The sequence below is a fragment of the Athene noctua genome, chromosome 1 (genome assembly GCF_965140245.1).
Source record: "Athene noctua chromosome 1, bAthNoc1.hap1.1, whole genome shotgun sequence".
Lineage (NCBI taxonomy): Eukaryota > Metazoa > Chordata > Aves > Strigiformes > Strigidae > Athene > Athene noctua.
This window is the reverse complement of record NC_134037.1, coordinates 116,454,262-116,479,749: the sequence shown is the minus strand read 5'-3', so window position 1 is coordinate 116,479,749 and position 25,488 is coordinate 116,454,262. Positions and strand designations below refer to the sequence as shown.

The following is a 25,488-nucleotide window of genomic DNA, read 5'->3' as shown; positions in this document are numbered from 1 at the left end:
AGCAGTCTTGCTCACTCTGCCAGCAGCTACTTCCAGCAACTTTTCAAATACCTCCAGAGGAATTTGGTTACTTATGTCTTCCCACTTCCCATCCACAAGCCCACCCCATTAAAGCAAAACCCAGGCTTGCCTCTTACAGAGGCAACAAGCAAAGCAGAAAGGATGCTCAGAAAGGAAAGAGTCCAAGGCTGGCACTGTATCTCCAGCTACAAAGGCCAAGAGTCAAGAAGTCCATGTTACCTAGGGACATAAGAGAGACATCATCACCCTCCATGCCCAAATATCAAGGCTCCACTAAAATGATGAGGACATCTTAGTCACATTTAATTTCTGTGTCTTGTCCAGCCTCGGGTGTCAGTCCCACAACACAGACACACATATTCCCAAGCACTGACGGACAGTGCTCTTGCACATGTGGAAATACAAACATAAGCTGAAATCTCAGGACAACTCCACTCACTAAAATACTTCAATGCTTTAACACACCTTGTTTCTAACACACAAGCCCATCTTAGACCGTGCTACAATTTTGAAATCTGCTATGCACTTCTGAGATCTCCTGTGTGGTTTTATCTATGCAATTCTGACAGTCCACCAAAATATGACAATACACAACCCAGAGAAAACCAAGGAACGTTAGCAGCCATAATTTCATCCTACTGAGTGAGGATGTGAGTTTTAGTGAGTTTTACAGCTGCATAAATGCACTAACTTCTCCAGCATTCCCATCCCTATTCTACTGAAAGGCTAAAGGTCCCCTAGTCAGGGACTCTTCTGCTACAGTTCCTGCTATAGTTCTTCGATAGCACTAGCAATGTGTTTATAGGTAAAGACACAGGTCCCGTGCACTGTGTGTATTCTCTGGATGTCATTCTGGGTATGACAACCCAGAACAACTCCGACCACCTAAAGCTGAGCACATGCATAAGTCTTTGCACATGTGAGGGTCAGATGGTTTCCTTTTCGGCACAGAGACAGCTACTACTGTTTTGGATGAAAACTGCCTGCTCAGGCCGTTATTCAGCACATCCACACCCCAGGCTGAGTTCAAGGAAAGACTACTGCACTGCTCGGATTTATCACAGAGGAAACACCACTCTGGCAATGATATATCAACCAGGAGAGCACTTAACACTCACGCCAGCCTGCCTGCACAGTCACTAAAGCATGAGTGCGAGACTCCTCTCCCACAGCAAGAGGAAAAGGTACAACAGAAGACCATGTTTTCTTCTCCTTCTGCCTCAGACCATGTCACACACCAAGAAGAGCTCAGTCACCAAGCCGTTCACCAAGAAACCCACGGTGGTCGCTGTTACGTCACTGCCTGGGCACACAACACAGAGGGAGCAAACATTTAACAGGAAAGAGATCAGAAAGCACAAATCTCCATGAGGTGGTTTGGGTTTTGTGGGTTAAAGTTTGTGGTTAAATGCAAAACGGGCTCTGAAGAAACGGTAACAAGCATAAGCAAGCAGTCTGGAAGAGCTACCTACTTCATAGTCAAGACCTACAAATGACATTGTCATAATCTATGACTCACTGGAGAAATATGGATAAAAGAGCAAGGTGCTTTTGAAATAAAAGGAGGAAATGTAAGAAATAATTGCATAAAAACTTCTTTGGCTGTTTAACACTTCTGTGCCCAAGGGTCTAAATGAATATACCAACATCTTTTGGTTTCTGCAGTAATCACGTATTTCCTGTTATTACTGGTAATGACTTTAAAACAGCACACTTAAGTAGGGCTGTTATTTTATCTGCAGCCTTTTCGAGGCAGGAGTGGCAACCAGGCACGTGGGAAGTGGTAACACCAGGGGAGGAACACGATGACAGCTCATCAGCGGAAACATATGTCAGTTTAGTGAGGAGCTAATGAGGGGTGGCACTGGGACCTCAGCATGCCACAACCAAGCAACTTCTAACATAAATTTCTAGACACATTACATCCCATCCTGACGCAGCCTATGAGCTTCTTACCTTCACAGCAGCTGATAAACCCAGCCTGAATTTACAGCAAGTTTACCTGGATTTCTCTAATGCAATCCTAGCTCTGAATTTGGTTAGCACATGGACTTGACCAAAACCTCAACACTCTATCAGCTTAATCCATTTCGTTGGCTTCCAGTGGGCGAGTCATTATTTCTAAACAGGACTAGGTGGTTAATTGATACTTTGCCTGATTTCTCACTCCTTCCTCATCATCTTTTGTATTAGCTAAAACTGTCTGCCAAACCTAGCCCAAAATCACAAGTGTTTTAGTTAAACAATATGACTTTTCTTGTGACTGAACTCTGCCCAATTTTTTGTCTATCTCTAATTCCAAACACCTTTACATGGATACTGCAAGGACAAGAGGATGGTAGGAGAGGCCAGAAGAACATCTGCTGCATGACAGCAGAGTCAGATACCACCTTGAAGGGGCACCAGGAATCCAAGAGGCATGGGCTAAACAGGTATGATTACAGGACTGGAAAATAAGGGAACAGGAGACAAGAGACCAGAGGCTCTTAAAAAAGGAAGCAGGCTGCTGTGCTGTTCTGCCTCCACAAGCACTCAATGCAATCAAATACAGCAACAGGATCAGGGCAGAGCAAATGATGAATATTTCTCAGCTTCCTTATGTTAGCAGGACTGAGAGCAATAAGGCTTAAATTGCTGGCAGGTACTTGGATCCCACTGCAACAAGTAGCTAGAAGAATCTAGTAGACTTGCAAAGATAGGGTCGTTTTGAAGCTAGCATTTCACCTCATCTATTTGCCATGCCTTGCTACTTTCCCTGCCTTTTTCTGGAGCACAGTTTTTTCACCCACATCATCCGTAACTGAGCACCAGCTTGCAACTGCTTCCAGAGCCAGTCACTCACAGAGCTGGACCAAATCATACACACAACACCTAACCAACTGTGTCGGCACCAAGAGGGCAAGGGAGCTTGCAGAAAGGCTACCCTGTCATCAATGTATCAGCTAAATTCAACTAGTTTTTGAAAGAGAACAGCCCCCTCTTATTTGCTACCCTGATACAGAAGCAGCCATCTGCCAGACTGAGCTTTGCAAGATTTATTCCCAGTTGCTGTCCTATGCGGCTCAAAAAAATCCCCAGGGGTTCACTGAATCAGGACTAAAGAACGACCAGTGCATTTTAAATGTAACAGCTCAAAAAGGCCACACTATCACTCCAATTGAAACAGCTTCAGAGTGAAAAATTACAAAAGGACCAAAAAAAAAATTACAAAAAAAAGGTCTTTAGGCTGGATTCTGCCCATTTCACCCCTTTAATATTTCTACAATGTATGTTTCAAAGGAAAAAAAAAATCCAACTACTTGGAGCAGTTTTGATGATAAAATGCTAGTGGATAAACCATTAGAAATGCTAGTGGATAAACCATTAGAAAATAAAAATAGCAGTTCACAAATGTCATGCCAGGCTTTCAAATGAGCCTGAAAATACACGTGCAGTTAAAGAAAAAAGATCTTTCCTTTTGCATGTAAAAATGTGCTTACTGCCAACAGACTACAAAAGCCAAACGTTGCAAAAACCCACAAATCACTTAAAAATGAGGCACTTTATTTCCCTCCCCCAACAGATGAGGTGAAACTGCTTTTCTAAACACTCACTTTTGCTGTAGATGTTTATACAACTTAATTTTGGAAGTAAGCAGAAAAAAAAGTCCTTTCAGGCAGCATTTTCCTACCAATACTCACCAAAGGGAAGGTGAAGCACCTGAAGGGCAAATGCACATAAGTGCATGTCCCGTGGGGATGCTAAGGAGGTTTAAGTTCTGATTCCCAAGTAACAGATGCCTGAGAGTTCAGTTATGTACCACAAGTGAATTATGCTTAGCAACATCACAATTTTAGCCAAATTACCTCAATTTACTCGAGCAGCACTGTATAAGCAAGCACTTAAGGCAGACACACTTGGTGAACTCCAGGCTTCTTGACTCCTGAATTAGTGCAGGTCTCTATTGTTGCTTCAGAGCTAGACACCATTTGGGGGCCTGATCCAGCACTAACACAGCCAGTGGAAGGAGAACTGTACTGCCATGAAAGCACATTGAATCAAACCTTTGATCGGCTTTAACAAGAACAATTACTAGTGTCAGAGCTGTACATTAATTTGAAAAGTCCTATTCCTATCTATACTTTTAAACATGAAAGCTGCTGTTAGGAACCGCGCTGAAGGTCTCCTCATCCTAACCTGCTGGAATGATGGCTAAGCTTGCACTAGACTAGAATGACCTCAGCAGCCCAACTCCATCATCAGGCCCCATTTCAATCTCCTGAATGGCTGTTTCACTCTTAGCATGAGGAAAGAGAGCAGCAGGATGAAGCTGTATGAACTCATGACTGGTGGCCCATTTTGTGCTGAATTCAGAAACCTGGTGTCATTCTTAGTTGCAGTGAAAATGGAAAATTCTGAAATTCTTCCCAAAGTACAACTAACAACACTTTGCTCTCTCATGTTGCATCATCATATATAGCACAAAAATCATTCAGAACAAGACCTATCAATGATATTTACAGCATCACTTCTACCAGGTCTTTTACTCAATTTGCTGAAAAGCAGAACTGAAGTATTCTGCACATGGCCTACAGTCTACTGAAGTCAACAGATAACTTTCACAGACACTTCAATAGAGTCCTGCTCCTGTTCAAACATTTCTGACTGCAGTCCAGACTAGCACTATTGATTTACATTTACACTATGATAGTAGTGCTAATGAAATCCAAAAACAAACATGGGACCTGAACTGTTACTTTTACTTTCTTTTCTCCATACTTTTAATCAGTTTGCTATTACAGAATGTATTTTGTTGTAACATCATGGATAATTCAGAGCAAAGACAGTAATCCATGTAGGTATTTCTACCTTCTCTCTTCTGAACACTACACAATGTACTCAGTAACCATTGTTTTATCTTCAGGAAAAGGGGGAGAAAAACCACCCACCACAAATAAAATCCCATACATTTCCTATAGGCCACTTTATCTGATGAAGGCAGCAGAAATAGCTGAGGATGGTGAGATAGCAGGTGCTGATGTACCAACAGTGGCGGGGGAAAGATTACTACAGATTCTGATGCAAGGCTGTAAGACGGGATCTGTACTATATGGGAGATAGCAAACAGGTAAAATATTGAATAAGAGGAATTTTTGTACTAGTTTTTGCTGTCTGAAAAAGACTATAATCATCCACCAGTTCAGAAATGTTATTAAGCATTATAGTGGAGGAAAAATTATAGGCCGAGAAGTGCAGCAAGAACTTTATTTGTTAGAATTTCTCTTGGGGCATGTAACCTTTGTAAGTCCTGAAGAATGGAGAAACACCTTTCCCTTCCCCTCCCTGAACTCTGAGGAAACGACATCCAACCTCTGTTGTGAAAGAAAAAAAAATAAAGGACTGAACAGCTTATAAAGCTTTCTCTTTTAATCATAACATATTATGATTTCTATCTAGGTAGAAATAATAACAATGCAATAGACTGGATGCAAATAGAAGACGCCCCATCTTGTTCTTTTTTTCTACGGTCCATGGAAAGTTTTTTTCTACAGGGATGCAAGTGGTTTGTCCTTTTAACTATGGGTCAGAAAACTGTCCCTTTACAGAGAAGGGGGCTCTTTGAGAAGTACAAGGAATTGACAAACAGCTCATCTCCTGCAGCTCAATACCCCCCGTTACCGTATCTGCCTTAATCCTGGCTGGAGGTGGATCCCTGAGGAAGTGGGACACATGAAGCATACGAACACAGACAACGTGTTTGTGCTCACCTCCCCCAAAAGCTTCTGAATATGTCAACCGACTTCAACAAAATGTAACAGAGCAGCAGAGTTTCAATGACACTGAGTTCCTATGAGTTTCATAAAAAGAGGAGTCAAGGAGATGAGGACCACCCCGTTAAGGTCCCTACCCAAGGAAAAAGCTACATTACGAACCAAGCCCTATTTCGCATCAGCAGATCAAGCCAACCTCAAGTCACAGAAGACTAGGTTTCTTTGGGCCCACTGCTGGTAGAAGTACTTGTACTAAATATATGACCACCTGGTTTCTCAGTTAATAATCCTACTAGCACACATCATCGCTACGTACAGCCCACCACTAGAACCACACGTGCTGTTTATGTAAGAACCACAGAAGACATACTTCTTATGATCTCAGCACTTAGCTATTAGTACGTATCAAACATTGTGTTGTACTCTCGTTGACAGCAGGCCCTCCTCTGAATGCTATTTGCTGAGGGAGTTTGCAACACCCATATGCTGCATACATACAAGGAAAACAACAAGCATGTTTACTGACTTAAAAATTAGTAAGTGCACGAGTTTTGGGGAGTAAAGGTGATACCAATACAGATACCTGGAGGTAAGAAAGCCAACTGTAAGACTGAGAAGCCAGAAGCACCTTTCATTCCTACCTGGTTCAGTGCAATTTCTGACGTATGGCTGCCCCCCATCCTCTGGGATGTCAGTCACATTCTCCTCATTTGCTTGCAGTAGCTGTCTCCCGTTCCATTTGTCATTACTTTCCACAGAATAGCTCAGGGCATCATAACCTAAAGGAAAAGAGCAGTAGATACGTGAGACTGCACAGGAAAGGCGACTCCTGATTCTATTTCTGAATGCTTGAAGCAGCCATAACCACCTGCACTTCAAACCCAGTGTCCCTTGGGTTGAAAACAGCAGTGTTTCTAATCCCACTGGAAAGGAACACTGCCATTAGCTCCACATCCCAATTAGTCAGAAGTCAGGTTCATTCCTCCACACTTTGAAGGTTCATACCAGAAGAGTATCTACGGTTTCACAAGAAGTTGGAAGATTCAATCAGATAAAGTACCATCCACTGTTTCAGTTAAAAAAACCCAAAACCCAAACAACACCACCACATGAATGACCACACACAACAAAAATAAAGCCCCTCAACTTATTACTTCTGTAGACATTTCATTGCTGCTAAGTACCAGCAGAACTCTGCTGAATTTCGCACATGCTTATACAATGTTTAAGCCATTTCTGTTTAGGATTACAATCCTCTTTGCTGCTGAATCAGGCCTCAGAAATACAGTGTTTGACACAAATGTCAGGTAGGCTTCTTTGTGAACCAAAACCCCACTATGCAGGTTTAAGGAAAGCTCTGCTCCAACTGAGTGTAAGGTTTCTCAGGACTGCAAAGGCAGAGCCCGGCAACCTACACTGTGTCAGCAAATGGCAGTTGGGAGGCTGCATCCCAGGGGGGACTGAAGTGGAGCATAGGAGCAATTGCCATTTTCAAATTACGTTTTGTAATAAAAGCCTGAAGGGTCATTTTCAAAGTGGTCAATAGGGATCCATTTCAATATCTGGATCCATTTCAGTACCTTGCGCCCAAGTCCAATACCATAGGTGGAAAGGCTCCTGAATGTGGTCACTGCCGGGCAGGCAGCAGCAATTCAATGCATTAGAAAGCATTCATTTATAAACACAAAATCTACAGGTTCCTTCAGGTTCTGCTCACAGAGTACAAAGCAACTGATGGAACCGTCTTTACGAGAGCATAGCCGTATTCATTCTCAAAATGTTTCTTATAAGCACAACCGCACTGTTATTCCCACCCAACACAATCTAACCGAAGCCAGAGCATGCCTCTGAGTTGCTTCAGTAGCCCTCTACACTTCCAGTCATTAGGAAACATCTGTAAACATCAGGGACATGTACCTTACACAGAACTGAAAAAAGGGGATAAACCAAGAGTCTGAGTGTACTCCTTACCACACCCTGTCTTCCTAACAAGAAGGTGTGCACATTTACTGACATTTTTCCAACACCAGCTACATTAATTTTGCTCACCAGTTTCTTTGCCAGCAAAACCCAGACCTGACTGCAAAATAGCTGTACACTACCACACAAAGTTTCAGTGCTACACCTGATTGCTGTTGAGAATACCAAGAAAAACCCTAAAACTCTATTCCTTGGCCATCAACCCAGTGAAATAAGAATCACCATCTGGAAGGCAAGAAAGTAACAAAGAGTAATAAAATGAGGAAACTGAAGTGGCACATCTTCGACTCAAGCAAAGCATGACAGTAGCCAGCACCAGGACTTTGCCACTGAGAAGCCACAAGGAACTGAAAAGTGAATATTGAGAAGCGAGTGCAGGCAGTAAGAGCTGGGCACATTGCACAGCTGACTCAAAGGGTACCAAAACCAGTTTGCATGTAATAAACATGAAGACACACTACACCAACCCCCCAGCTCCCATCAGCAGCACAATACATCAAACTGCAATTGTTCTATAGCTGCTTCATGCACCAGGCACACGGACTGGTTTCAGCTGCACACTCGCAAGGCACAGGGTGGTTCCAGGTACAAGTGTGCAGCAAGTAAGCCTACAAAAAGGTAACACATTACTTTGTCTTATTATTTCTGACTCTCTCCTTGCTTTACTCCCCCCTTTGGCTTTGCCTTGGTGCTGCTAAGTGAAACTCTATTTTAGCAATGTCAATAAAAAAAGCTGGCAGATTTCCATTATATTCTTGGCACAAGGCTCATCAGCCTTGGACATGCCATGTCTGCCTAATTAGCTGAAAGCACGTGCTCACGTGACATTTCCATGGATCCTATGTAGTTTTAGATTCAAGGAAGGAAGAAAACTTCTTTTTTAAGCTGCTAAGGCATCCACTTCAAACAGGTATACACAGAGACCTTGGGCCTATCTAGTAACAAACAGCATTTGAGAGATTATCACCCACCCACCCATCTTCTTTCCACCAGGCAGAACACAGGCCCTCTCACAAGGACTTTGCTACTCAAGTTACCCCCCAAGCACATATCCCTGATACTGTCCACAGCCTCACACTATGGCAGGGTCTGGCTGTCCTGCCCACTGGGAAGAACACGCAGTTTTCTGTCAAACATCTAGGGTGTTTTGAGCACGAGGTAATGACAGGCTTTACTCCACACAAGGAATTCACAGCACCAGGGGTCTGTGCAGAGGCTGGAGTCTGCACCCAACACTTGAGGCTTCAAACCACTTTTAAATATGAACTATTCCCAGTTTTGCTTAGCACTCTGGAGACAGACCACAAGCAAAGACCAGTGGAACAGAGATTCAGATCTCGGGGAAATGTCGCAGAAGATGCTTAAGAATAAAGGAAAAGGTTCTCTGCAGGTCCCAACTCTTTTGTTAGGTTTTCTGACTCATTACATTGAGAGAGTGCCCAACGTGAGGCTCCTCTGTCTTGCTCAGATCATAGGTTGCTCAGGGCAGCTCCCATGTCATGCTACCAGCAGGGAGGCAATGCTTGGGAAGGGGCTGCCTGGAAATACGCATCTCAGGCCCAGAGCAGTGACTGGGACCAACATCCCCAAGACACACAGGAGTTGACCTGTGTGCATGTTTGGGGAAAGAACCCCAGTTGCATGAGCAGCCTTAAGCACCCCTCTTTTCTAAGCAAAACAGTGTTTAACGTCGTAAACTAAGTATGATCTGAAGCCTTAGGTACTTTGTATTTGCTATGCTTTACAAACTTCAGAGAATGCTGTTTGATTAATCTGTGAGCACCAGTAAAATCTTAAACTGTGAGTTAAACACACACAAACACCACTGATAGAAGCAGACTGTTCTCAGGAGCACATGCAATAATCCAACATGAGGCATAATAACATCTCCCATAATAATAAACATACTCTGGTAATCTGAGCTAAGCAGTTTCAGTTCCACATACAAGCTGTTTTCAAAGCAGAGGCACACTTCTCCAAGCGGTCGATGCTTCACTGTGCGTCGCTGCATGGAAGAAAGGCACAAGAGAAAACCCACAAGGACTGCAACGGCCCAGAAGTTCCTACAGGAACCTCTCCTGCTCTCTCCACACCCATAACGCCTTTCTCTCTCTTTTGAAGCGAGGGGTAGAGAAGAAGAAAGTCATTTGAGGTGACTTTGGAAAGGGAAGAGCTTAATTTGGCAATAAAAGTGTTTATAAAGGCTACATTCAGCATTCACACAAATCAGCGTAAATAGCAGCAGAACTGGTCCATGGCTGAACTCAATGGGATGGCTGTGACTTACACCAGTAAAAGCTCTCTGGTATCTCCAGGTCTAAGTGGGGTCAGCTATCTCACTGCAGGACTCGTAACCCACTGACACCAAAATCCACCTTGGGTATCTCCACTGTAAATCACATTTGGCTCAATAGAGCAATAGAAAATAGAAGTTAGATATGAAAGGAGATGCTTTTTCAAAGTTTTGACCTTCCAAGGATTTCCCTGTGAAAATAGGGACACATCAAGATTTTCACCTTCCTAACAAGGGCATTTCAGGATAATCAAACAGGGATCACATATCCCTGCTTGCTGGCACTGGCCTCCCTGCAGCACGGCCAGAGGCAGCTCAACACCTACCCTATGAGCACGGGCCATGCTCCCGTCAGCCCCTGCAGAAAACAACTCAAACCTGGATTCATGTTTTGGCAGATTCAGTGAAAGAGGAACCAACTGTCAGCTGCAGTTTAACCCTTCACACGTGGCTGCCTATAAAATAGGGACCTTGTGCATCCCGTTGGATGCGGGGGCACCACTGTTTTGGCCTGGCAGCATCTCTTCCTGCTTTAGGTGCTGGGACAAGGCAGAACCACCACTACCAAGAAGTGCCCCAGCACCAGGGACATCACCTTGGCCATAGCATCCCACCGTGACAGGGCTGCGGGAACAGCATGCCACCACCACCACAGCCAGGTGGCCAGACCCACTCTGGCCTCCTTGGCCCCTTCCTGTCCACACTGGCCAGGTCCCTCCTTGGGTTGTCACAACACCAGCAGGAGGAGCACCAGCACCTTGGGCTCACTCGTGGGAAAGGCACAAGCATGTTCTGATCTGTAAATATTACACAATCACATCCTCAGGACAGTTGCAAAAAGGCAGATGCAACAATCGCAAATTCTCTTCTGAGAACAAATCTTTTACAACATGTGCTTCTGCCTTCTCATTTCGGACCGTATCGTACAATGCTTTAGTCACCTGTTCTAAGGCAAAACTGACACTGACTGGAAGTTTCACATCAGCTGCCAAAGGCTGTAGGGCCTGGGCCCTTATGTCACCAAACAAGGGCCCCATCCTTTGATTTCAACATACAATCACAGCCAACCAAATGTAGAACAAAAATCTGATATTCTGCAGAGGAGCTATGAGAACAGCAAGGAATAACCAAAACTTCTTCCTAAGGAAAAGTAGGAAAGATTATAAAAAGAAAGCTAACAGTTTTCTTTTTGAAAATGCAGTTGGATGATTTTTAATGGGAAACATGTCAAAAACATTTTCTTAATTTTCTCAGCAGAGGTAAAGACATCTTGCATTAGCTACACAGTAAATTTGTTCAGACCAGTATATAGATTAGACGTTTTTCTTATTAATGCTTTAGCTGCTGGCTTTATAATAAAATAATACTGTGACATCTTTAAAAACTTTGTTACAATAAAGAGTTTTTCCAAAGTTCTGTACCACAGCATGTTTCAAAGTAGGTGAATTATTGTTTTAAGCACTGAATGTGACCACAAGGTATTTTCCACAACTCCAATTACCCAGCGCCAGTTTTACATTACAGACTCAGAAACCAGGTTCTGAAGAGTTTTATTTGTGCTTCCTCCCAGAGATATTCCCATGGTCATTCTCCCCTGTCTTTGTGCCTGTACTGCATTTCACAATACAAATAAGACAACACAAACAGCACATTTCCACTGGCAGTGTCTTTTTAAATAAGACAGGGAGCACATTAGTGTGTGTTTGCTGGGAGCTCCCACCCCTGCCAAGTTGGGGTGGTAGTCTGATGAGAACAGGCTCTCTATCAAGGTTGCTGATCTGTTCTACTTATGATCATGAAAATGAAACAGAGTGGAAAGAAGAACTGATCAAATTGTTCAGAACTTCTGAAAACACTCTGTGTGTGACCCAGATCTCCACGTGGGAACTCAGGAGCTCCTTACACTATTCCAGATGGCTCTGGCTGGAGTTTCTCTGGTGGAGTTAGCAGAAGACGCAGCTAAACAAATCCTATCTGCACTTTTCAGCATGAAGAATACTACTTTATAATGCCATAAAACATCCCGATGTTCCCCAGTTGCACACTCATCTCGGAGAAGTGTATTTACTTTCAGCATCAAGGCACAGGAACCCCAGTGAGCCAGAAACGCGGCAGAACCTTCAAGCGGACATCCAGTTTCTAGCAGGGCCAAAGCAACCCGAAGCGGAGCTCAGGGGGACCTTTGCACAGCTAGCCAACACACCTCTGACAACTGAAGGAGACAAGAGCACCCAAACTCACCTCTGAAAGGTGAGATACAGGTTAGTGGAGACAATGGTTTTACACTGATGTCAAGTTACCTGTCTTGCACTCAGCCCCAAGGCTCCCCAGCAAAGAGTATTTCCACACAGGCTTACTTAACACACACACATAGATGAAGAAAACTCTCTTAAATCTTTTTATTGTGACAAAAATGAATGCGAATTCCCCCTTTGTTAGGATTGTTTATTATTTCTGGCCCAGTAGCACTGAGTGGCTCTAGACGAGAGAGGACACCACTCTGCATGGCATCATATGCAAGCAGCCCCTGACCTACACATTGCACTAAGTGCACAACTAGCAAAGACAGTGAGCTCATACTAAGCACAAGGCCAAGCGTTCAATGCATACATACAGCCTCTCGTCTAAGTGTATGCCACTGCATGAGGGAGAGAGACTTTTTACTGAGATCAGAAGGCATGAAGTGACCAGGTCATTTCATCCAAGACTCCAAAAACATCTGTTACCTTCTAATTAGTGGAAAACAACAAAGAAAAAGTCAAGAGTAAGGTGACTGAATTAATCAGGATCTTGAGGTTTGCTAGGGAAAGGTCATGGAAAGCTCTCCCAGATCAGGCTGGCATACGGCAGTAACTCGGCGCAAGTGTATCACAGCCCTTCTCATCCAAGATGGGGTTAAATCAGAGGACAAGACAACTTCAGATTAATAGAGGGGGATTAAAAGAAACCCAGGCATGATGCTCAGCTGGGGGAAACTGGGATAACTCCTTGAACTTTGGTGCGGAAACTGGCAGTGGAGGATTTGGCCCGATAATGCAGAAATGCAATGAAGATGAAAGGTGCTCATGAGCAGTGAGCTGGAGCAGCAAAGAGCTGACAGGCCAGAGGCTGGCCAAGCCAAAGGGATGGATCTGTCACCACAGCCTTTCACGAGAATAATGCATTGCTGCTAATGGCTTTGCAGAGCTGGCAGGTATCCTCGGCTCACTGGCAAAAAACAACTTTCTATGCAAACTGCTAGATCCTGCTGGCCGAAGCCAAAACCAGCACAGCTTTTCTGAAATATGCTTGCCCTCCCTCCTCTCTTGACTGTCCCTTTTATCTATTCTTTTGATGGTAATGGTTTTGGGTTTTGGAGGGTTGGTTTCACACACACCCCTTTCAACTAGTTGTATTATCTCCCTCTCCCTGAGATTTTCCTAGAGTGAATACAACTGGGAAATATTTCTGGGGAAGAAAAAAGCTGGAACAACCAAGCGCAAGCTCCCATGTTAAGCCAGCCTCAGAGGTGAGGAACAGTGGTGTGGTTACCTCAAGACATACCAGGCAAATCCTCCTTGTAGAGCAAGACTCATTTAATTAACTGTAGCATTGCTCCAGAGCTGCCCTTCCATGTCTCTGTCCTGCTGCCCCCAAACCTGCAGGTAAACGTCCAGTCAGTCCCAGTACCTGGGTTTCAACTCGTGCAATCAGATCTGCTGCAGATTGTCACACGATAATCTGACCTCGGGATTGCATAAGCGTTTCATAAATGGATTACCTTTCTTTGTAGGCTGATTTGGGAGATGCTTTCCTTTCAAAATCAGCAGCAAAGACCATAAATAGAGTATCCTCAAGAGAAGAAAAAACCTCAGAAACGCTACACCTGGCTTTGAAGAGTAGCCTGTTCCTTAGATCTGATTTCAAAGCTGTATTTCCACACATACTGACCCACATGAAAAGGTGCACAAGGGCTGGGGAAGTGCACTCACAATCCACCACCGCTGTTAATACTTGTATAACATGAGTAGGGCACAGGGGCCAGAGACAATTTACAGGCACTTAATAAAAGGGAGAGGGTCCCTGCATCAAAGGCCTCCAGACCTAACTGGATGGCAGAGCAGAAGATTCAGGTGAAGAGTGGGGGAACAGCTTGCTTGAGGAAGACTGCAGACAGGCTGGTGAGCAGCACTGCAGGAGCAGCAGCAATACTGGGTACCGGCAGCTCTCTGCTCCCACAATGCCCGGGCTCTGCCTCCATGCCCAGCCCCAAGATCTGCCATCAAGACAAAGGCAGCAGCTAAGGAAGAGTCCTCACAGCCCTGCAAATAGTAACGAGAGGTGACCTGAAGGTCCTGGAGCAAGCAGGCACTGTGGAAGTATTTTGATGGTGAGCATGACTTGTCAGAGCACCAGGACATCTATCAGGTGAGGCAAGATATGCAATGGGAGACAGAGCTGGATGGAGAATCCAGATGGATTCCCTGATGCTGAGCAGCACCTGGTCCCATGTCCAGAGACCTCCTTCTCCTCACCACTTTTGCAAATCCCCATGGAAAAAGACTGGTGGCTTTGGCAGATGAAGACTTGCAGGATTTCTCCCACCCCAACTCTCATAACTCATTTCTCAAGAATCACTCCCCAGCCAACAGCCATTAAGCTCAGCCAGACCCCTGTGACTACATTCACCCTAGATGTTCCACACCTTCTCCAGGGAACTGACCCTACAGCCTTACCAGCACCTCTTACCCAGCTGGTCCTGGTGCACAGCACCACTCCCAGACCTTCCCATTTGAGCTGCCTCCTTCTCCCCTTCACACCCCTCCCACAACCTGACTTCCTACCAGTCCCTCCTTACAAATTCCCTTCTACCAGCCACAGCCCTCTGCTGCATTGTACCTCTGTCTCTGAGCCTTCTTCCAGTTTCAAGGCAATTGTGTAAAGGAGGGCAGAAAAAACAATTTTGGTAAAATGAAGGACTTCTGATTTTTCAGTTTCATTACTACACAGTGACTCAAGGGCCAGTCACAAAAAACAAACTGAAAAACCACACAATAACAACAAGAGAAGCACTGATGCCACAAGGCCCCATGAGCAGAAGATGCGGCAGGGACAGGGTGGGTGGCAGGCTCGACTCTTCCCCAGGTAAGATGGGGCAGCTCTCCCTAAGACAGGCTCCACCCACCAGGGAAGATATTCCCATCGAAGCTACTGCTGTGGAAGAGGTCATTAAGTTTTAACCAGAGCAGAGACCAGTGTCCAGCCACCCCACACTCAGGCAAAGCATCCGTTGCTCCTTAACTTTCTCTGCCCTCATTATTTGTTGAGGTAGGGCTGAGGAGCTCCAGGGCAGACCACCCCACACGAGTTCACCTTTTGGCTAACAGGTGGGGCAGCAATGCCTGAATCAAAGTTCCTACATGATGCCAAAAAGGGGCAGAAACAAGGTCTAAATTCTTACCACATACACATGCCAGTAACTTTCTCCCCCATTTAACACTATTTTCTATATGATCACCAGCAGAAAAAAAGCACAGCCCCCACAAAACCCTCAGATACAATTAAATGACTCTCGCTCTGTGCTACAGAAGAAAATGCAACCTTGATTAAAGATCCAACCTAGTCCTAGAGGGGGATCACAGGCCTAGAGGGATGAACCACAAGTTCTCCTCCCACCAGCAGTGACTCTACAGTCAGCCTTTGTCCAAACTGATCCTCCTCTCTGACAGTTTGAAGAGTCTTTCAGAGATATTGGAGAGATTGACTCTCTGAGCCCAGAAACCTGTCCCAACCTCAAACACACCACACAGTATCACAAAATACCGCCTCTGTACTACTCTTTCCTCATGTGCGCCTTCAGAGGGGTGAGGCAGAAGACCAGGTAACCATCTGAGAACAACACAGACTCCACACTCTGGTGGATATACCATCTCACCTTCCGGTCCTCCCTGCCAAGCCAGACGTAGCTCCCACACACCTCCAGGCAGAGGCTCACCAGCTCTCTGTCCGTAAAGAGCACGTGAGCTCACCCAGGACCCCCAAAAGCTTCTGTCTCTCCCAGCCATCGCAGGCACTTCTGAGCCACACTTGGGAGCGGTGGTCCAAACGGAGCCCAGCTGCCCAGCAGGAAGGCAGAGCATGCCCTGAAGGTCAAATGACAGCTCTACAGCTCTCACAACACAATATGAAGAACAGTAAAAAATGTGACTGTGGGCTTATTTTAACTCTGAAAAGCTACCTACCATCTGAAAGTAAAATTTCCACATGTGTTCTGCTTGAGTCATCCTCTGCTCCCACCCTGAAGGCAAAGAAAACTTTAAGGTCAGGCAGGGCTCTGTAGAAAGCCACTCAGGACAGTGACTGCTCTTCAAGCTTTCAGTCACTTCAGGTGATGGTCTAGCCCAGCCAGAGGCTGGTGTCACTCCACTGACCTCTGCAGAGGCACCTGGAACAGGGAGTAACATGCAAATGCCCTCCACCCAGAGCACCCTGTGCTTGTGGCTGGCACCTATGGGTGCTGGCGGTACCACTCACAAGGAGAGTGAGGGTGCTGAGCAGCACCTGCAGCGCTTTACACAGCAAACTATCTTTGCAAGAGATTAAATCTTCTAGTGCTCACTGAAGCATTTAAAAAGAAATTACTACCAAAAGTCCCCTCCCAGTCTGGGCAAAGCAAAGGTAAGTCACACACAAACTGGAGCCCATAGTCAAAGCATGGGGCAATGATTTAAGAGACTGAAGTTTAATTCCCCCCTCTGCCACAAACTTGCTGTGACCTTAAGCAAATGCTCACTGTCTCTGTCACCAATTTCATACTCCACCTGCTTCAGCTCTGCACAAGACCCGTTTCTCCCTACACATTTGTACAATTCTTGGCAGGATGGAGATGCAATAACCAAATTTATGAACTCTGTGACAGTTCATATTCTTATAAAACAGGCATTTTGATACAGGTTTTTATTTACAAAATAAACAGGAGGGGTTTTTTTTAAAAAAAATCTAACCATTAAAAAGCTAGCTCTTGTTAGGTTTACTAGTTCTCCAGGTCAACAAAACACCCCCACCTCAGACCAATCATAAGGTATAACTCACCTTTTAGGTAGTGCACAGACTCCATGAGAACCCATGGATTTCTGCATGCACCTCACCATCCTGAACAGTATCTGGGCTCAGGCTTAGTTAACTGAAGAAAAATTTTCCTGTTCACTGTCTTTTGCCAAAAATTGTCATTGGATATATGATTATCGAAGGCTTCCTTGATTGTTCATTACCAGTCTGTGCAGAAATTTATGTTTTCTTTACTACTCATATCAGCTTGACCATTAAATTGACATTCCCTTCCTGTTTTACACAGAAGTGCAAAAGGACAGTTTAGAAGCTGGTAAAAAATACTTTTTAAATCTCCCTACCATACCTTCTGTGACACAGCTCCTCTCTAAACTAAATAGTGTTTATCTTCTCATGATAATCTTTTCATGCTTCTAATAATTTTAATAGTTTTTCCTTGGGCACTCCTCTATGCCCCTGCTTAAACCACATGTGGTACTCAAGGTGACAGTTTCCTACTGATCTACACAACAGCACTCAGTATTTTTAGCCTGATTCTCTACTTTAATTTCTCAGGGGTATCGTAACTCTTCTGCTGGCACTCTCATTTCATTAACATTTCACCTGTTACAAATGGAAGGTCTGGACACTGTTGATATTATCTCTGCTGCTTGGCAGCTGCTGTCTGCCAGGCGTGATTTCCACTGTGCCCTGGCACAGTACATCTTTCCTGACAGAGCTGTTGCTCGTTTCTTCTGCCCTGTGACATTCCAAAAATGGAACAATCTCTTAATACTGTCCAGCAAACCCTGATTTTGCACGGTTTTGTTTCTGTGGCTGTTGCAGAGGTTAGCTTCAGGGGTAAGTAAAGCAGCATCCTTTGCATTACCCTGCTGCAGATGCTAGCACTTCCCCCTCCCTCATCCCATAACAAACAGAGAGGATGTTTTCAGAGGCATAAAAGAAAGATGGACAATAAATACCCCATCCCTAACATGTCCTCAGGGCAGCTCCTCTCCCTGCCCTAAGCTCCTTCCCAAGCCCTGCTCCCTGCAAGGGACTCTGGGCAATCTCAAATGCATTCAGACTCCCTGTTCTTTTCTTTTTCTGCATTTCACAAAACTCTGAGCTCACTTCTTGTGTCAGCAACTTCCTCAACTCAATTTACCAAGCCTCCCGGCTCCTGGCAATCCAAAAGCACCGTTCAAAATCTCCCCAGGCAAAACCAAAACATGGGCTTCGGATGGAACAGTGAAACCAACAAAAAAGGTCCCTCTGACTTCAGAGCAGAAGAAAAGAAACAAAGGGCAAGAATCACAGCAATAACAGTGTGTTACAGGTGGTTGCACCACAAGTCACCCAGGTCATCCCAGGCTACTGTATCTAACTCAGGCATTGCTATCTTCCTTCTTCATGGTAGACAGCAAGGAAAAACTTTGCAACAACGAATTAAAAATAACCTAAAATTGATCTTCCATCAGTAACAGTACTACTTTTTTACAGTTCCAAGATCCTGTGGCTGTTTGAACCTGGAAATCAAGATCTTACATGGCTGAAAAAGCAGTAATTGAGATCCTCACTGCTATCAATCAGATAGGGTAATGTATTGCATTAAGAGTTTCATTCTCTGGAGGAGATATTTACCTTTTAAAATGCAGTGAAAAATGAATTGTATTCTAAACCCATGTGACAGGGGCAAATACCTGTGGTTTGACCAATGGGTTTTTGCTTAGTAGCTGAACATTCACTGCTCCTTTCCCCCATATTTATATACTTCTCTCCTAATTCTGAGCTGACACGGTGGGAGGAAAGACGGTTTTGGGTCAGATGAGATGTTTTAGACAACCTGGAATAAAATATTTTATTTTGGTTTGGTTTGTCCTCTTTTACACTTTTAGCTAAATATAATTCTGCAGAATTAAATATAGTTGGAAAATATCATAAAGACATGATGAGAAAAGAAACACAGCAGTTCTTTCCCCCTGGCCCTGAAAAAAGGAAAAGAAAACATGACCTTTTTTCCAAGTTAAATTCTAAAAATGTAGTAAAAATGTCACACTTGCAGGTTTGCCTCCACAATCAGTATTGAATTTACCCTGCAAGCCAAGGGCCCACTGTGTGCATCTGCTTTGCCCACCCAAAGATCAGTGGGACAGGCAGCAGGCCAAGGCTGGTGGGAATCCCAGCACAAAGGGCCCCGCACCCGAAAGCGGCGTCTCCTGAGAAGGTACTGGAGGGCAGCAGGCTCTGCAGGATCCAAAGCCAAACACACCCAAGTCCCAGACAGCCAGCACCCACAGTGCTGTCAGCAGCGCAGGTCTCCAGGCTCCAGGGATGAGCTCCCTGCCAAGAGCGATGGGGTGGCTCAGACTTGCACCCCAGAAAGATGTGCCCTTCCTCTGCTGTGTCCAAAGAACAAGTTGCTCCTCTGGGAACTGCTGCTACCTGAACAGACAACAAACAGCTCAAGATACAAGTCCTAAGGGTATAAGTTCACCCACAGCACGAAGTGAGGTCCTCAGATGAGGAAGGGCATAATCTGTGCAGAATCAACAACTCCACCCCTCTGTGCCAGCTCCCACCAGAGCCTCCGGTATCCCTCATCCAGCCAGGTTCAGAGTCCGTCCTCCATCACCGCACCACAGCAATGAGGCTGAAGCTGGAAGCCTGGAGCTAGCTGCCCCAAAGGATGTGGCCTTTGGGTTGCCTCACTTCACAGGGGCTGCAGAGAAGGAACAAATGGCCAGAAATGGAACAGATGAGAGAAACACAACAAAGAGTAGAAGCAGATCCTGTTCCCTCAGTGAATGCGACCTTCCCACAGATGATGGATGGAACAGGCCTGCTGTGTCTGCCCAGTGAGCTGGGTGTTGCAAGCACTAAAAATAAGCCACCTCTTTCACAAAAGAAAGAAAAAAGAAAAAAAAAAAAAAGCCCTGGCTCCCAGTCTGGTATCTAAACACCGGAATGCTCTGATGATAGGGGAGACATCACAAAGGAGCAGAAGAGGGGGTTTTTCATGCTTTTCTCCACAAAAGATAAAGAAAAAATGGATCTTGCAAAATATAAACAAGGAAGAGGGAAAAGGGAGCTTTTGTGTCCAATATCAATACAAACATGTTTTTCAAGTTTAAAAAGACTATTTCTCCATTCACTTTGCCTTACAACTCTTTTCCCCTTGTGTTTCCCTGCAACACTACATAAACCTGTAACTGTTATTTGTTTAATCATTATTATTTACTGCTTCCATCATGCTGGAAACATGCTAGGCACTTCGCAATACGGAGACAAGGTATCAGCCCGAGAGAATACATTGGCTCTGATATTAACTCCACTGTATGATTACTGAATCTGGATTTGCTCCCTAAAAGCACTCTTTACACGCTGTGAAACTGGGAAAACTCACTGATAGCCAGACAAGGAAGTACAAAGCAGGAAACCCCACTGAGAGACGTGGAGAGATACACAGGAGGGCTGGCCGGACTCGCAACACTCACAAATCTCCCAGGACTTGCACTAAGGCATCTGCTACACTGGCATGGGTAAAATTGCAGCAGAACTTGTATAAGAATGGGGAATAAAACATAATTAAGTGAGAGCGTGAAAGATATGGGAAATATAAAATGAGCAGTTAGGGACACAGATGTGAATTTAGGCCTTGTGGATGGGCAAAACTTCCCCTTTTTCTGTATCTATTCAGAAAACCCATGAGACTCACAGATATGAATATGCTGAAGGGCAGCCACTGGCCTCGTAACTGATGCTGCGCCTTCTTCCCTACACTCATGAATCTCTTCTGTTCCCAGCGTGTGGGGCTAAAATTAACACTGGATAGCAAGAGCTGCAGAAAGAACCATGAGGAGCTCAGCAAAGGCTGTGAAGGCTTGCACCCCACACATAGCATTTTAGATGTTTCACGGTGCTTGTGGTCCTTCACTCAACCCTGTTCTCCGCCACTGGTCAGCAAGCAGATGTGGTCTATAGCTGCCATGACAAACTGGCCAAAGGCAAATGGGCTCCAAGAATCACAGAACCATCACAGAATGGTTTGGGTTGGAAAGGACCTTTAAGGACCACCTAGTTCCAACCCCCTGCCACGGGCAGGGACACCTTCCATAGACCAGGTTGCTCAAAGCCCCGTCCAACCTGGCCTTGAACACTGACAGGGAGGGGGCAGCCACAGCTTCTCTGGGCAACCTGTGCCAGTGTCTCACCACCCTCTCAGGAAAGAATTTCTTCCTCATATCTAACCTAAATCTTCCCTCTCTCAGCTTAAAACCATTACCCCTTGTCCTATCCCTACACTCCCTGATACAGAGTCCCTCCCCAGCTTTCCTGTAGACACCCTTTAAGTACTGGAAGGCTGCTATAAGGTGTCCCCAGAGCCTTCTCTTCTCCAGGCTGAACAACCCCAACTCTCTCAGCCTGTCCTCATAGGGGAGGTGCTCCAGCTCCTGATCATCTTCATGGTCTCCTCTAGACCCACTCAAGCAGGTCCATGTCCTTGTTATGCTGGGGATCCCAGAGCTGGACTCAGCACTGCAGGTGGGGTCTCACAAGAGCAGAGCAGAGGAAGAGAATCACCTCCCTCAACCTGCTGGCTACAATTCTCTTGATGCAGCCCAGGACACGCTTGGCTTTCTGGGCTGTGAGCGCACATTGCTGGCTCACAGTCAGTTTTCCATCCAATATCCCCAAGTCCTTCTCTGCAGGGCTGCTCTCCATCCACTCATCACCCAGCCTGTATCTGTGCTTGCAATTGCCTCGACCCACATTCAGGATCTTGCCCTTGGCCTTGTTGAACTTCATGAGGTTTGCACAGGCCCACCTCTCCAGCCTGTCCAGGTCCCTCTGGATGGATCCCTTCCCTCCAGCGTGTCAATCACACGACAGCTTGGTATCATCGGCAAACTTGTGGGTACACTTAGTCCCATTGTCTATGTCATCAACAAAGATGTTAAACAGCACCAGCCCCAACACTGACCCCTGAGAAATGCCACACGTCACCTCTCCACTTGGACAGCGAGCCATTGACCACAACTCTATGAGTGTGACCATCCAGTCAATTCCTTATCCACCGAGTGGTCCATTTGTCAGGTACTTTAGTGAAGCCATGTTGTCTGTCACTAATCTCCTTATTTTCCACATGCCCTAGCAGAGTCTCCAAAAGAATCCACCCCATGATCTTGCCAGGCACAGAGGTAAGACTGACTGGCCTGTAGGTCCCTGGGTCTTCTTTTTTTCTCTTTTTAAAAACTATTAGGGATTATTTTTTCCCTTTTCCAGTCAGTGGGAACTTTGCCAGATTGCCACAACTTCTCAAATATGATGGATAGTGGCTTAGACATTTCATCCACCTGTTCCCTTGGTACCTGCAGATGCATCTCATCAGGTCCCATAGACTTGTGCACCTTCAGGTTCCTTAGATGGTCTTGAACCTGATCTTCTCCAGCAGTGGGCAGTTCTCCCTTCTCCCAGTTCCTGCCTTTGCCTTCTGCATTGTGGACAGTGTGGCTGGAGCCCTTGCCAGTGAAGGCTGAGGCAAAAAAGTCATTGAGTACCTCCACCTTCTCCCTATTCCAGGTAACCAGGTCTCCTGTAACCTTCTGGAGAGGATCCACATTTTCCCTAATCTTCCTTTCATCACCTACCTCCAGAAGCTTTTCTTGTTGCCCTTGACATCCCTTAACAGATTTCATTCTATCAGGGCTTTGGCCTGAGCAGGAGAGAACATCAGGTGTCCTCTTGGAAAGCCTGATTCTTCTACAAAGCAGACAGAAGCACAAGGCTTTCTGTGCTGCTAGATCAGCCACTCTGTCCTAGGAAAACGAGCAAAGCACTAGTTCCAGCGAATCTTCCAGGTGCTATCAGCATCTCCTCTCTATCAGCCCTCAGTATTATCCCTTCTCACCAGTTCTCCAGCCAACAAATATTTCCCTGTGATTACCATGAACTGTGCCTACCAAGGGTCCCAGCTGCATGCAGGTTTCTGCCCTCATTCAGACTGATCTATGTGTCACTAAGCCAGGTTGAAAATTACCTTAGTGACATAGAGTGTTTTCCCTATAGTACCCGCTTAATTAATTATTGAAAGAGCTATTACCTTTCAGGGATGCCTGTGCACTGGCTGTGTCCATTATTTATAACATAATGTATTCATTATGCATTTCATCCCATGCTCCTATCTGCTGATCTCATAACAGGCTCTTAAAAACAATTTTAAGCTATTAATCCTACCTTAATTACAGACAAATATATATAGAAGCCCCGGGACATCTCTCTCTTATATTTATCAGAAGTAAGCAAGCATATCTAGAAATAAATCTGTTAATCAGGAAAGAGCCCACCAGCCATGGGAATCACAGAACTGGAAACAGGCACATTTTAATCAGCCACAGTAAAACTTCCAGCTTTGTTGGGAAAAAGACATGTTCTTCTGCAGCTTCCCTCCCAGGACAGGTTCTTCTAATGAAACTGCACCACTAGATGCTGCCTCCTCTATCTTTCACACTGATGATACAAGCCAAGGCTTATCACACCAAAGTATCTCGATTTTTCCTGCCTCACAAGGTCCTCCCAACCTCAGATTACTGGCACAGCCATTTTCCCAGTCAACAGGTGTCACCACTGAGCTATCTCAGGTTGTCCCTTGTCCTTTCCTCCTCCAGCTCCTTCATTCCTGTCGACAAATTTGCCTGTAAAGCCCCAGCTCACCTCAGCACATGGCCACCACCTCCCAGCTGCCCCTGGGGAGGAAATTAGCTGTGGGACTCCCTCCAGTAAGAACCAGGCTGTTCAGCCTTGTGCATCTCTGCTGGCAGACCCTGCATTTTAATGCAGTCCTCCTATTCTCTCTCTCACACCCATACCAACGTGACAGTTACAGGAAAAACTTTTCAAGGGTTGGGGGGGTGTGAAAAAAAGGAAAAGAATCTCTAGACACAATGAGGAAGCACCTTGCAAATTCCCATATTTCAGTTCATGTAGGAAACAGTGTCTGTAATTTTGGAAACACTAGTTTGAGCTCCTTTCTGAAGAGCCCTGGGAATGTACAAGAGAAGAACACAATCATCATTTAATGCTTGAGTTTAGTGCAACTTCACTGGCTTCCCAGAACTAACTTGGACATTTAGCATCCACACTGGGAAATCTCAAACTTCAGAGGAGTTTGTCTTCTGGTCAAAACCAACAATCACAAGTTCTCTGACACCAAGCACATGGGGTCAGGCTCTTGAACCAAGGCACACAACTCAGAGCAGCTTCTTAATTCCTCAGGGGGTGCAGTGTCCAAGCTGGGAACAGGCTCTCTTCTCTCTGTCTCAGGGGCACAGTGGGCATCACAAGTCAGATGCTATAAGGGATCCAAAAGTGGTACAAGCCAGCATGGTCCTGTAAACATCTGCTTCACACAGGGAGCCTCTGAGCAAGGGAGGGAGATAGAAATGGTGCAATGGTGTAGAGGTATGCTGCAAACACATTGCAAGCACATATTGCATTCTACTGTGATAGGACCAAGGGTGATGGTTTTAAACTAAGAGAGAATAGATTTAGACTAGATATAAGGAAGACATTTTTTACAATGAGGGTGGTGAGACACTGGAACAGGTTGCCCAGAGAGGTGGTAACCCTGGCAGTGTTCAAGGCCAGGTTGGAGAGGGCTGTTAGCAACCTGATCTAGGTGAAGATGGCCCTGCTTACTGCAGGAAGGTTGGAGTAGATGACCTTTAAAGGTTACTTCCAATCCAAACTATTCTATGATTTTAAACCACTGATGCAAGCCTGACCTAACATACCTTAAGAGATAACCCCAGACAGCCAAAACTCAAACAGCCCTCTCTTTTCTGATCTTTCCCTTTCCCCGCATGGAGAAAACAGCACAAGTCTATGATGCCATCTCAATATTCAGAAACATGGAAAGCAGAGATAAAGAAACATGCCACACCCATTCTGGAAAAGAATTTAATGAAAACCCCATCCCAAAACCAAGCGAGCACTCAATAAGATCTTTGGCACCCTTGAAATCAATAAAAAAACTAACATTGGCTTCAATGGATTTTAGACTGGCCTTTAAATGTACTGTCAGGGTGATGGCAGCATACGAACCTTCTAAAACCTTCAAAGTGGGGGTTCAGTACTAAGGCTTGACTTAAGTTTATAGAGACTCCTTTGCAGCTCACTGAAAAGGCAGCCTGTCCCTACAAGCAGATGATGTGAATGCACTCCCTGTCCAAACTGTTCCCCGCACTCTTACTCTTTTCACCTGGGGAATGCTTTCATACCTGCTGAAAAAGACAGATACAAAGGCAGACACAAGCCCAAACAGGTACCAGTCATGAGCAGTGCAGCAACACTTCAGCCTTTCTCCTCTGAGAAAAGAGCCTGGCCCAGCTCAACTCGGTCCCCAACTCACACACAGGA

The 25,488-nt window shown here is 45.2% G+C and overlaps 1 protein-coding gene across 3 annotated transcripts in view; it reads right to left on the bottom strand.

Annotated features, from left to right (window-relative positions):
- Positions 1 to 25,488, bottom strand: part of LOC141956371 (sodium/potassium/calcium exchanger 3-like) — a 285,876-nt gene that overhangs the window by 249,130 nt on the left and 11,258 nt on the right. For all 3 annotated transcript variants that reach the window (XM_074896962.1, XM_074897054.1, XM_074897505.1), the window contains exon 2: positions 6,413 to 6,550. In XM_074896962.1, the coding sequence (XP_074753063.1) occupies positions 6,413 to 6,550 (138 nt within the window). The remainder of the gene's footprint in view (positions 1 to 6,412; positions 6,551 to 25,488) is intronic.